Source organism: Penaeus chinensis, chromosome 10 (genome assembly GCF_019202785.1).
Source record: "Penaeus chinensis breed Huanghai No. 1 chromosome 10, ASM1920278v2, whole genome shotgun sequence".
NCBI lineage: Eukaryota > Metazoa > Arthropoda > Malacostraca > Decapoda > Penaeidae > Penaeus > Penaeus chinensis.
In genome coordinates this window covers 18550364-18562863 of record NC_061828.1, presented here as the reverse complement: position 1 = coordinate 18562863, position 12500 = coordinate 18550364, and the positions used below count along the sequence as shown (strand labels likewise).

The following is a 12500-nucleotide window of genomic DNA, read 5'->3' as shown; positions in this document are numbered from 1 at the left end:
ATGGAGGTTAGTGAAGTCACCTTCCAATATTTAGGAGGAAGAACAGATTGCTCATATAGTACCCATATATCTAGAACTACATTATTGCAGGGCTTACTCTACCTTCTTGTTATTGCTGTAAATTGTATATATCATGAGGCATGAATGTATTTTACCATGAAGAATTATAGACCATCCATGTAATGATCAAGTACCCAAAATTTCTTCAGTATAGGAATTGTATAAATTTTGTATGATTTTTAATTAAATGTTTCTTTTTTCTTTCTCTCTCTATGATAGGCAACATTTTTATAGGATGTTAAGTAAATTATTGATCTTTGCAGGAAGCACAAAAAACATCGTTCCAAACATAGACATAAGGACTCCGAAAGTGAGAGTTCTGCCTCTGAAGATGGAAGCGATCTACAACTAGTGGATGAACTTCTAGAGTCTGGGCTGGAAGCGGTGAATACCTCTGGAACTCAAGCTCGTGAAAGGGGAAGAGATGTAGAAATTCTGAGAGCTTCAGCTGGGAACGGCATTGTAGAGTCCATGAAGATTGTAGTCAATAATCACAATGGCAGTAAAGAGGAAGTTAGTATTTTTTCTCTAAAAGCAGCTGATTTTTGTATTTATTTATGTATTCTTTTCAGGATGATATACGAGTGTTAAGAACATCCTTTTCTCTTTAAATTGCTTATTACTCTCCTCTCTTTTGATCTTTTAGCCAGTAACTGTTTCAAGTAGTGAAGATGATGTAGTGCAGGCAAGTGAAGATAACTCAAGAGAAGAATCAAGAAAAGCTGAAGAGTTTTGCCTAGACTCTTCAGATTTCCTCCACATTGATGAAGACCTAAACCTAGAAGAGCTTATGAAGCAGAAGGTAAAATCTTTTCAGTTTACTGTATTGTTGTGAGTGCATTTCATCTTTAAAGTAAGTAGAAAGTTTTCAGTTAAATGCTCTCATATATGTATTATTATCTTGCCAGCCTTGATATTAATTATTTGATTTTCTGGTTCTCTTTAGCAACATGGAATAGGGTCAGTTAATTATTATATCAGTTTCACTTGTCATTAAAAAAAAGTAAGAGAATGGGTTTTGGATAGGTATTTTTAGTGAAAAAAAATCTACATTCTTAAATGAACTGCCGTTATATATTTTAAGATATATGCATTTATATATTCTTTTTACCCTCCAGTGTGTCAGTCCGTTCATGCACTGATTGCAAAGATATATTATGATAGACAGTGCAAGACAAGAGAAAAGGATAGTGCTGGTACTGCAGCTGCTATTTAATCAGAGTAAATTAACTGTAAAAGTCTATATGATTGTGTGTGAAAATAGTGAAATAGGAAATATATTCTTGTTCTTTCCCTCTCCTGGCCACACATCTCTGATTTCTGAATTCTCTGATATGTATCGTATTTTGAGATTGGTGAACAGATGTCATTATCTGGTACTGTGTTCAGTAGTTGTTAAGGAAGAACAAGACAATTTTCTAAGCTACCACTGCATTGAAGTTTTATCAGCTATAAATGTTTGACTTCACCATGACTAATTCCAGCATATTTTTTTTAATAGGCAGCACTACAGGCTTGCTTAGGAGCTTATATGAGTGATGTAGAGGAAGAGGAGGAGCCAAAGCAAGCACCAGCAGTTGCAGTTGAAAAGCCAGAATGTGACGTTGTGACAATTGAAGATTCCGATGATGGCCAGTCCAAGAAGAAGGAGAAACGGAGGGAGAAGGAGTCCAGGCCTAAAAAGCGGAAACGAAGCAGGTACTTAAATTCATGTAGCGGAGACATTGTTATATGTACATTAAATTTTCTTTATTAAGACTCAAAAATATAAACGTGTATAGGAAAACTTTCCTGAAACTGGTAACAAGTCTGATTTGATGTGTAGGTTTATCAGACATATTTTTAATTTTCTCAACATTTGGTGTGGTACTGTAATTCCATTTCTAGTTAATTCCTTTTCTCTAGGTTGTCTGTTATTGTAATATAGGTTTTAGTAAAGCTGTATATAATACATAATTGTGAATGGCATATTGCACGTTTTCAGGAGCTGTAGTGTTTACCTTGAAATCTTTTCAAAGTTGTAAGGGGAAGTATGAAATGATTGGAAAGGGCATTGACTGTGGTTGTGCAAATGGTTCAGAATTTACCTCTTATTTTCTTCTAACCTTTATCGCTGTTTTGTGGTATATAAATATGTTGTCAGAAGACTGTTTTAAGGTTCAGTAAATGACATATATTTGAGAGTTCTAGCGGGCCTATCTTCCCTGAGTGTTTTGGAGCTGCGGTTGGTCCCTGGGTTGACTCTCTGCTGTGGTTAAGAGCTCCTGACTGAGCCCCCGGCTGGTTGCCGTAAAGTATTACCAGGTACTGACAATGTTCTGTGAAATATGTACTTTGAACACTAAGTACTTTCCTGTTTAACTGCTAGAAATTATTTGGTCATATAATCATACTTATTGGACGACGATTCATCCCATCCTCAAATCCAGAATGAAACATGTAGGCAAACCTGGAGAAATATCTGCCATGATCACTAAACTATTTAACATTTCTAGACTGAATTTAAAAATGAAAAAAAAAGTGGAACTTGCTCATTGGTCTGATGTACTCTAATCAAAGTTTCTTTCTGCTTGAATGAGATGTTTACTATGAAAGTGTTACATAATTTTTTGGTCAGGATGAAAATCAGGCTAAATTACTTTTTGAAATATGTATCTATTACTTGACAGATTTTGAAGGGATCTTTATTTCACTTATTTATTGTTATGCTTTATTTATTATTATTATTGGTATTGATATTATTATTATCATCATCATTATTATTATTTATTTTTAATCATTCATTCAGCTACTAAAGATAGTTATTCACCATATGTGGAGGTTTACCTCAGTTCCAGTATATCAATTTCCCTTTTTTACCCAAAGTAATAATGAATCATAGTACCTCTTACATAAAGAAAAAGAAATACTTGAGAAATACCATTAATTACTGGCTGCGCGCTTCACTGTTTACAGGATTAGTATGGAGCTGATCCATCACCAGCTCAGCCCTGTCTACAGAGGCGTAAGTACCCAGGCAAGGGTAATGGCCTGTAGGGTCCTCATTCTCCACCATTATCAACACAGCCTAAATAATGGGAGATAAAAGAAGGCTGATAGTATGTACTTTTACAAACTTATACACTAACATCAAGACATCAGAAATTTTATTTTATTCAGTTATTTGTTTATACACCTATTCATGCAGGCATACATACATACATTTATATATAATAAGAACTTTACAGTGAAGAAGGCTATCAACATTTACATAGAGTTTGGCAAAAAGACCTTACATGTAAATGTACATAGAATTATATATCCCCATGACACACATATATATTTATATGCATGTATATAAACTTTTTTTTTTTTTTTTTTAGTTATATACACATTATATGTATCCTGGAGATAGACAGAAGAAAATTACTTGTAGAATTATATTTTGTTCAGAAATATAATCAGCAAAATTATTAGTCAGCAGGAATGGGATGCTAAGTGTACCTTTTTTTTTCTAAGGCATTGGTTGGCTGGTTTAAGAAATACCAATGTTGAGGCTTTTTATCTTTGGTTGGTACAAGTTTTCAGGTGTGTTGACTTGGGATTCATTCAACATTTTGCATGTAGACTGGTAGTTATTAGAAACCGTAATCCAAGAAAAATCTTTTGTTATAATTGGTCTCAGCCTCAGCAAGGTAGACATAAAGAAGTTATTTCATAGTTCAGTATTAGTATCATAATTATTGTGTTATTAAATGGATTAGGTGGAAGCACATCCATCACATTGATAATCTGTCCTCATACTAGGTCAAATGATTTTCATATACTTCCATTTTCATTAGTCTTTTTTGGTGTCTGGCTGGTTTGATCATTATTGCTGCATAGAATGTCTGGATACTTCTTATCAGAACAAAAAATTGCAGTGCTTGTTGCCTGTGAATAAATTGTCCATTCCTTTTATCTTCACTGGCCATACCTTTTTAACTAGAAACATTGATTGGTAGTAGTATGGTTAAAGAGCAGTAGTGAGTAGATTCTTTGAGAGGATGTGATTGATGATTTTAATGTGTGTGGGTGTGTAAGAGGGCATTGCCTGTGTCTGTGTAAGCAGGTACCAGAATGTTCAAAGACAGGTACCCTGTGTGTATATATATTATTAATTAGTAAAACTAGTTACAATGGTTGAACCTATACTAGGCTAGGTGGAGACATAGCCTAGCATCATACTTCAATTTAACCTACCCTAACTTATTGAAACCCAGCCAAATCCAGTCTAATATACACAACCCAGTCACTTCATAGTTTTACCTAACCTACTCTGTCCAGCCCTATCCCATCTCAGTGTTGTTTTTTTCTGGTGAAATAAATGTTTAATTTACCTCTTATACCAATGTAAACACATTTATTTAAAAATATGATTGTCCTCATCACTGAAGGTTTAATGTGGTTATTTATGGAAGTAGGTCCAAGTAAGCCAAAGATATATTTTCCCATAGGTTGAAGTATTGATTGATGAGGATGAATATGTCATTATAGTTCATGAATTAGGAAATAAATCAGAAATTAACATATATATATATATATATATATATATATATATATATATATATATATATTCGCGGGTGGCATCTCCTATGATGCCATGGCGGCATAGCACCAATGCCACAGGTGGCATCCCTACAGATGAGGATATAACCATTTGGCGGACTGCACTGGCGCCCAAAAAGCCAGCGCACTTTGGGTTAACAAGTGATTAGTTACCATAAAGGCAAATCAGTAGACCTAACATATCTTGACATTGTGCATTTTGGGTGAAAAAGTTTGTTTTATTGCTGTACTTATTATTGATATTATTGTAATAATAATGATAATGATACTGAGGATAATGTCAAGGAATCAAGTAAACAGTTAGTATCAGGTAGGCCTCCTATAACTCCTTAGTCACTAAGCGCTTATGGAACCATGTATGTGTAAAGAAAGCTAGCAAAGCAGAACCACATTATCTGATTGATGAATTTTAGCAAGTTTTAGTGTGATGATATCCTAACTTATTAATAACCTCTTAAGTGATGGCAAATACAAGAGTAGTGGGAAGCCTGTTGTAAAAGGTTCTTGTAACATATCTGGGCTAGCATTACCTGTAACATATACAATTGTGAACAGTCCTATGAATATTTTCACAAGGGAACTATAATTTCTAAAACCAAGTAGTCAGTTGTAGGTAGTTTGACTATGTTCCAAGGGATACTACGTATTTTCAAATTGGTTTTGTCACTCGATTCTAATTCCATGTGTAATAATGTATAAGTTATCTATTTGCACAGTCAAATAGGACTTTATGTGATATTTTCATTGATCTTTTGAACACATTTTAGTAAAATGGTGACCTAACGATTTGCAGCTAGGAAGACTTTTGGACTTTTAATGGTATGGGAGGCCTCAGAATTTGAAAAATATGATTGGGGCTTCAGCACCTGCTGCAAGTAGGTCCAGCCAGCATTTGTGGTGTGCAGCCAATATTAACTCTTAGCCTCCAGATGACGTGGGGTTCATTTTCACAGCCAACTTAGGTGCAGCTCTGGGCTCCACGTCATTCACATCATGTTACCATGATGTGTGCACTACGTGCATGGAAGATGTCCTGCAACAAAACATGGCACTCTCTTACTGCTGGTGTGAACCTGTAACTAACCTTCACTCTTGTTAACGAGATCAGTCCAAAGTAGTCATTAGGCTTACTTGATCAGCCACTCTGTAGGCTGGGCACATGCAGACACTCGTGTGCAGTGACAAGACTCTCCTTTGCAATGTTATTTTCTCTTATTCTGTATAAGCATTTTTAGCTTTTTTTGGCAATGTCCAATGTCCATAATTGTTATTTGGTGTGCGTTATCATAAAGGCCAAATGAGTTGAATCAGCTTCCAAAAGGTTTGTGTACTTGTGGTAAGTCATGTTTACATCACCCACCCCTCAAGTCAAATCTTTTCATGGTGTGATGGTCACATCATCTGGATTGTCAGGGTTAACAAAAAACATTTTATCATGTACACATAGTGTAACATACCTTATTTATTGAATTGGCCTCTAATGTACATAGTCAGGCTACTACAAGTTCAGTCTAGGAATTAAAATACATGTGAAGCATCCCCGAATATGCAAAAACATTAAAAGTGTGTTTTGCGTACAAATTTTATTAAAAAGAAATGGTATCATTTTGATGATGCAGCTGGAGAATGCTTCATACTGGCCACATCTTAGAATTGCCTCGAAGGCAAGCCCAGTCAGCCATGCGTATTCCTCAGAGTGCAGGCCAAGTGATCCCCATTTTCTCCTGGAGGCAATGGGTTAAGTAGATGGAAAGAGTTTGTTAATGCAATAACACCAAGGCAGCACATCAGGATCTGAGACTAATGTATGACATTAAAATGTCTCCTCTGAAACAAGAAAGAACACTTTTTCATGAATTTAATTTTTTTTTAATATCTGGAAATTGTTTGTGCACATGTTTGTATATGCAAGCATACAGTACATCTCTGTTTTAAGTAACCTTCCAAAAGTTTGAAAATAACTTCATTAATAATTGATATGGTGTTTGACAAATAATTTCAATTGGTAGTTTCAATTTTTTTGAGGTAGTGTTGCTAGTCTTTGTCCTTTTTTATTATTCTTTTGTGAGAATGCATTCATGTCTTCCTTAGATAGTAGTAGATTTAACCCATTCATGGTGGATTTTCTGGCATCATTCAAGCCACAAACCAGGCCACTCCGGTGAAAAATGAGAAGTACAGGAATGGTACATTTATCCTACTGTCATTTCACTTTTTTAAGATATAAAGGATTGTTAAGGAAATGGAGCTAAAAAGAGGATTTAAACCATGCTAAACAAACAAACAAATATTTGGCACACCCCACTTAGTGGGTTCAATTGCACATAATGTGATAGGACATCACCCACCATGAGTGACAGTTTTACCATGATACAACAGAAATATCTGGCATGAATGGGTTAAAATGGGATATAGAATATATAAGAGGTAGAGTCTAAATAAATGTAAATTATCTGATGTTCATGGAACCATGTTTACAGTTTCAGAAGTTTTTATGAAACGTATATCATTGTAGTACACATAAGTTGGGACCTTTTTAACATTAAATTTAGCTCTTCATGATACACCAAAACCTTAGCACATGGTATTTCATCCAACAAAGTGCATGTAAAGGACAAGAGTCTAAACAGTTCCCTACACACTTAACCAAAAGGGAGCCCTTTTTTATGGGAACAGTTTTCCCATACATTCCATTCTGTCATTATTATTAATTCTAGTCTTGAAGGGTGAGCATTGGATATTTCAATTAACTTAGGTCTTATAGATTCACCCACTACTTGGACACAACTGCTGCTGCTTCCTTATATATGGATACTTTTGTAAAATATATGAATTAAACTTCAACTGCTGCTTGTTCCTCGATATTCAGGAACTTTATGTGATATGTATATGTAATACTTGTGTGCAGAGCAGTGTATTAGTTGTGTTAGTTTACAGGGCCAGATTTTAAAGGTGATAAACGGTAGATAGTGCCTTTGTTATTTTAAGTCAAACGCAAGTAAACCTCTGAAAGTAAATAGTTTTTGAAAAGAACATTTAAGGATATATATACTTATTTTTATAGGAAATCATTAAACTGTCGTTTTTTTCATATAGAACTGAATCACCAAAGCCACATGGATATGCAATAAAGAATAAATTCTAGTTTCCACCAAAATAGACAATAGCCAATTTAATAGATGAGTGCTAAGTTTTGCCATCATAATTCTGCTAGTTGTATATGTTTTTAGAACAAATCTGGGTTTGAATTTTTAATTAACATTCAGGCAAATGTTTGTCAATCTTTGTGAGAGCCAATATGATTATATGAATGTATACATCAGTAATATTTCCGTATTCTGATACACTTTCATTTTTAGAGTATCTCTGACAGCAATAGGTTTATAAGTTGGATATGGAAGGCATTTTGACAGCTTCCTCTATGACCCCCCACCCCCACTCCCACCCCCCCAATTCTTTTATTTTAAAATGATATATTTGAACATTAACTGGACATTACGTGTACTTTCCTTCTCTGTGAAGATACCTTTCAGAAGAATTTTGCTTTCATTGGTTGTTTTCCCGATATTTTGAAATGATGCCTTTGTTGTTACTTATTCCTCTCATGCCCTCCTATTCTTTCTCTCTTTTACTCACTTACTCTGTCCTTGCTTCTGTCTTGTATTCTTTTCATTATTCTCTTTCCCATTTTCTTACTTTTACTGTCTCTTTGTAACATTTATGTGAAACTAGTAGACTATAATAGTTACTAATGATACTATCTCATACACATTTGCTTAGTTTTATATTCTGTCCTAGTTTAACATTTTTGCTTTGTTGGATGCAAGATGATTAAGTATAGAAAACATTATTTCCTGACAGTGAATAGTAAAAGATGAAATAGATTTTATATATATTTTTTTTTTTTAAATGATGAAAAGGTTTGAGTTTACTAATCTTATATAATTCATAAGGTAAAGAGTTCTTATGACAAAAAATGAACAGTTCAAAAAGAAATGTAGTGTTGCTGTTATTGCTATTGTGAATGTGAACAGAAAATTTCTTGATACAGATTTAAGTTCATTTGTTGCCAGTTTCAGAGAAGGTCTATTTCCATGTTCAGCTCGAGGGATAGGTCTTGCATATTTATTTATTTCCTTTTTTTTTATTTTTTTTTATTGATTTATTTATCTATTTTCTTACATTGTGGCCAGATGTGATTATTGTTTTGTTGGTGTTTTGCGTGTGACGGTTGTATGTGTTGTAATAGCTTAGGTTTTAACCCTATGGAATCCTCAACCTGTCAGGCTCTTTGTAGGGTTCTGAAGTGCTGAAGACAAACCATGTGTGTATTCGTTGTGACGTGTGATTCCATTATACATTTATTATAGGCTTGCATTAGACGACATATTTCTCTTTTTTTTTCTGCAGTTCTACAGGTGAAACGGTCATTGATAAATTGAAAATGTGATTTTTGTTACATCTTTGTAACGGTAAAGTTTACAAAGATTTATTTTTTTTCCTGTATGGTCTCTACTGTTATTATTTATTATTATTATTATTATTATTATTATTATTATTATTATTATTATTGTTATTATTATTGTTGTTTTTAGAAGTGGTTTTGGGTTTAGATGTTCTTGGGATCTGGTTAAGATCTCGTTGTCTTTAAAAATCATAGAAGTCCTTATTATTCTTGGAGAAGGAAATAAGATACATACCACATTCTTGAATATAAACATTTTGGAAATACCTATATATATTATTCATGAACACAGTGGTGGCCTTGTAAATTGGAACAAATCCTCATTTTTCAATTTATGAGATGATATATGCAGATAGACAGTAAGGCAATATTGAGAATACTATCACGTTATATTTGAATTAAGTACTTAACAAGTTTAAAGTATATTCTTAGCATAAAGGTTTTGCAGTCAGAAGCTTACAATAATATATATATGTTAGGTTGCTTTAAATACCATTGAAAATTGGTTCTTGTTGGTTATTTTTTGAGCTTTTAGTGTTGTTACATGCCTCTCAAACAAGAGGAAGCATCTGTAATTTGTGCCACACTTCAATTTGTAATATTTTCTCCCTTTTTTTTTTTTTTTTTTTTTTCTTTTTTTTACTATATGTTGAGATTTTGATTTTCTTGATATGTTTATCTATACATACACATATAGAAAGAGATGCAGATTGATAATTATGTTTGTAAAACATGTCTAATCATTGAAGTGAGGCACAGGAAGATGCTGAATTTTTACTCTTTTAATTCAGCAGCTTTCTTAATGCTTTAATTCTGTTTCAGATATGCTGTTGGGATCTGCTTATGCGGCTTTTATTTTCACTCATTTTTCTTTTCTTTACTCATGTGTTCATGATGAGAAGGTGTCTGTTGTCACTTAAAATGAGTTTTCCTCTCTTTCCAAATCTTTACCATAAGGTCCAGAGGTGAAGTGGAAGAGAAGGAGAAGAAGTCTCGCAGGGAGAAGGAGCGAAGGGACAAGGAGAGGAGAGATGAGTCGGGCTCACGCAGAGATGCTGTCTCCACAAAGGACCGGGAAAAGTCTGCTTCATCCCATGAGAGGTCCCGGTCAAGAGCTGAAGAGAGGGAACGTCTTGACCGCAGTCGCGAGAGAAGCCGTGAGAGAAGAGAGAAGGAGAGGCAGATGCGAGAAAAGGTATATGTTTGCTTAAGTCTTCAATTTTTTATGAAAATCTCCAGATTAAAGTAGTTAGTCTCATGTGTCAGTGATTCACCATGAACAATTTGCTCTTTTAGCTCTTCGAGATTTTTCCCATTTTTATCTTTATTTTTACTTTTCTCTTTATTTATTTATTTATTGTTTTCTCTCTTTTTCAGGAACGGGAGCAGAGAGAAAGAGAATGGAAAGAGAGAGAAGAACGCAGAAAGAGAGAATGGGAGAAGAGGATGGAGGAAAGGAAAGAACGTGAGAGGCTACGTGAAGAAAGACTGAAAGAGAGAGCAGACAGCAGAGACAAAGACCGAGATCGACGCAGAGATGACAGCTATAAGGACAGAGAGAGGGACAGAGACCGAAGCAGGTGCGAGTTTATCTGTTTGTTGCTCAGTTCTGCCTTCCTAACAAAATATAAATGTTAATATATCTTTTTAATGGAAACATTATGATTCATCAGGGGACATCAATCCAAAAATTTGTATTTAGAATTAATCTACTCCTTAAATACAAAGTCTTGTTTTCTTGCATCCTGCAGGCAAGATGTTGACTACGGTAGAACTAGAGAAATTGATCGTGAAAGAGAAAGACAGAAAGAGCTTATATTTGGTAAGGCTCGGGAATCTTCATCAGAATCAGAAGGAGGAGATATTGACTTTGAAGAAGATGAAGAGGAAGAGGAGCAGAAGATTGAGCGCATGAGAAAGCAGCGAGAAGAACTGTATAAAGTAAGAATTATGTACTAAGCCAACTGCAATTTAAAAAGTGCTGTTTATGTTTAAAGTAATTATGACAATCTGTGAGGAATGTAAATGTAAACATTCATTTGCATGTTGTATTGGGGATGTGAGAAAAGATTTTGGTTTACCAGTAAACTGATTATGATGAAATGTGATAGATTGTCATAAAGGGAGTGAAACATAGTTTCTTTTTTGTAAAGTGTAATTACAAGAAAATTATATTATTTGGTAACAATCACAGTGAATATTCCACTGTATTGTATTCTGTAGATTATTTTTTTAAAGTAATTTAAAAATGTCAAAAGGAGAGGAATATCATGATAATATTTTTATTCATCTTCCCCTTTAACTGATATATATATATATATATATATATATATATATATATATATATATATATATATATATATATATATAAATATATATACATATATACAGACACACACACACAAGTAATTGAAAACATCTTCATAGGATTTTACAAAATGTAATATTTATCTGCAGAAATTGGGTGTTGATCGAGATTCCACTCAAGTAACACCAGCCAGCAGTGAAGTGCCATCTCTCACCAACACGCCTCGTGACTCACCCGCCCCACAATCAAGGTGTGTGGTCATAGTTGCTTAGAGTACATAATGGCCCATATAGATTAAATAGAAGTAGGAACTTGTAAGCATAAAATCTTATTTATTTTGCATTATAATTATATGTTTCACTTTGATGCTGTAATAGTGATATGGTAGCCAAAGCTAGCTAAAGTTTAGATGGCTAGAATTAAGAAAAGTGATCATCTTTTGTGGTTTTATATAAATTCAGAGTGAAATATTGTGTAGTTTTTATTTTATTTTAAAGCTCTGTGATCATCTAAATGGTACAAGTATTACATTCATTCTTCATTTATATGCAGACCGGAATCACAAATGAAAAGTGAAGGTGCTACCTCTCCCAAAGAACCAAAGTCTCGCTCAGGATCCCCACCCTCTAGAGGCTCTAGTTGTGACAGCAGCTCTAGGAGGAGGAGAAGCAGGAGTGGAAGCAGCAGGAGGAGGAGCAGGAGCAGGAGCAGAAGTCCCAGTAGCAGTAGGCATAGCAGTAGAAGTAGTGAAGATAAAGAGAACAAGAAAGACATGGAGAATGAGGACACACCGGATGAAAGCACCATGAATGAGCAGGAGAACAGTGAACATGAGATTCCTGAGAAAGACAGGAAGAACAAGGACATGTTCTCAGATATGTTTGGAGACAACTTTGCTGTCGACAAGCTGGGAGACATCCACACTGGTAACACAGAAAATCCAAACTTGATGGATAACTGGGATGATGCAGAGGGATACTACAGGGTGCGAATTGGTGAAGTACTTGATTCCAGGTTAGTATTCAATGGCAAGAATCTTCAAAGTCTTTTAAGCTGACAAAAAAAACAAACATTATCCAA

At 34.4% G+C, this 12500-nt stretch overlaps 1 protein-coding gene across 1 annotated transcript in view; it reads left to right on the top strand.

The window, feature by feature from the left end:
• Window positions 1–12500, top strand: part of LOC125029441 (serine/threonine-protein kinase PRP4 homolog) — a 25357-nt gene that overhangs the window by 6924 nt on the left and 5933 nt on the right. The window contains exons 3-10 of the mRNA XM_047619312.1: window positions 324–573; window positions 707–862; window positions 1562–1758; window positions 10070–10307; window positions 10490–10692; window positions 10864–11053; window positions 11570–11670; window positions 11973–12434. Of these exons, the coding sequence (XP_047475268.1) occupies window positions 324–573; window positions 707–862; window positions 1562–1758; window positions 10070–10307; window positions 10490–10692; window positions 10864–11053; window positions 11570–11670; window positions 11973–12434 (1797 nt within the window). The remainder of the gene's footprint in view (window positions 1–323; window positions 574–706; window positions 863–1561; window positions 1759–10069; window positions 10308–10489; window positions 10693–10863; window positions 11054–11569; window positions 11671–11972; window positions 12435–12500) is intronic.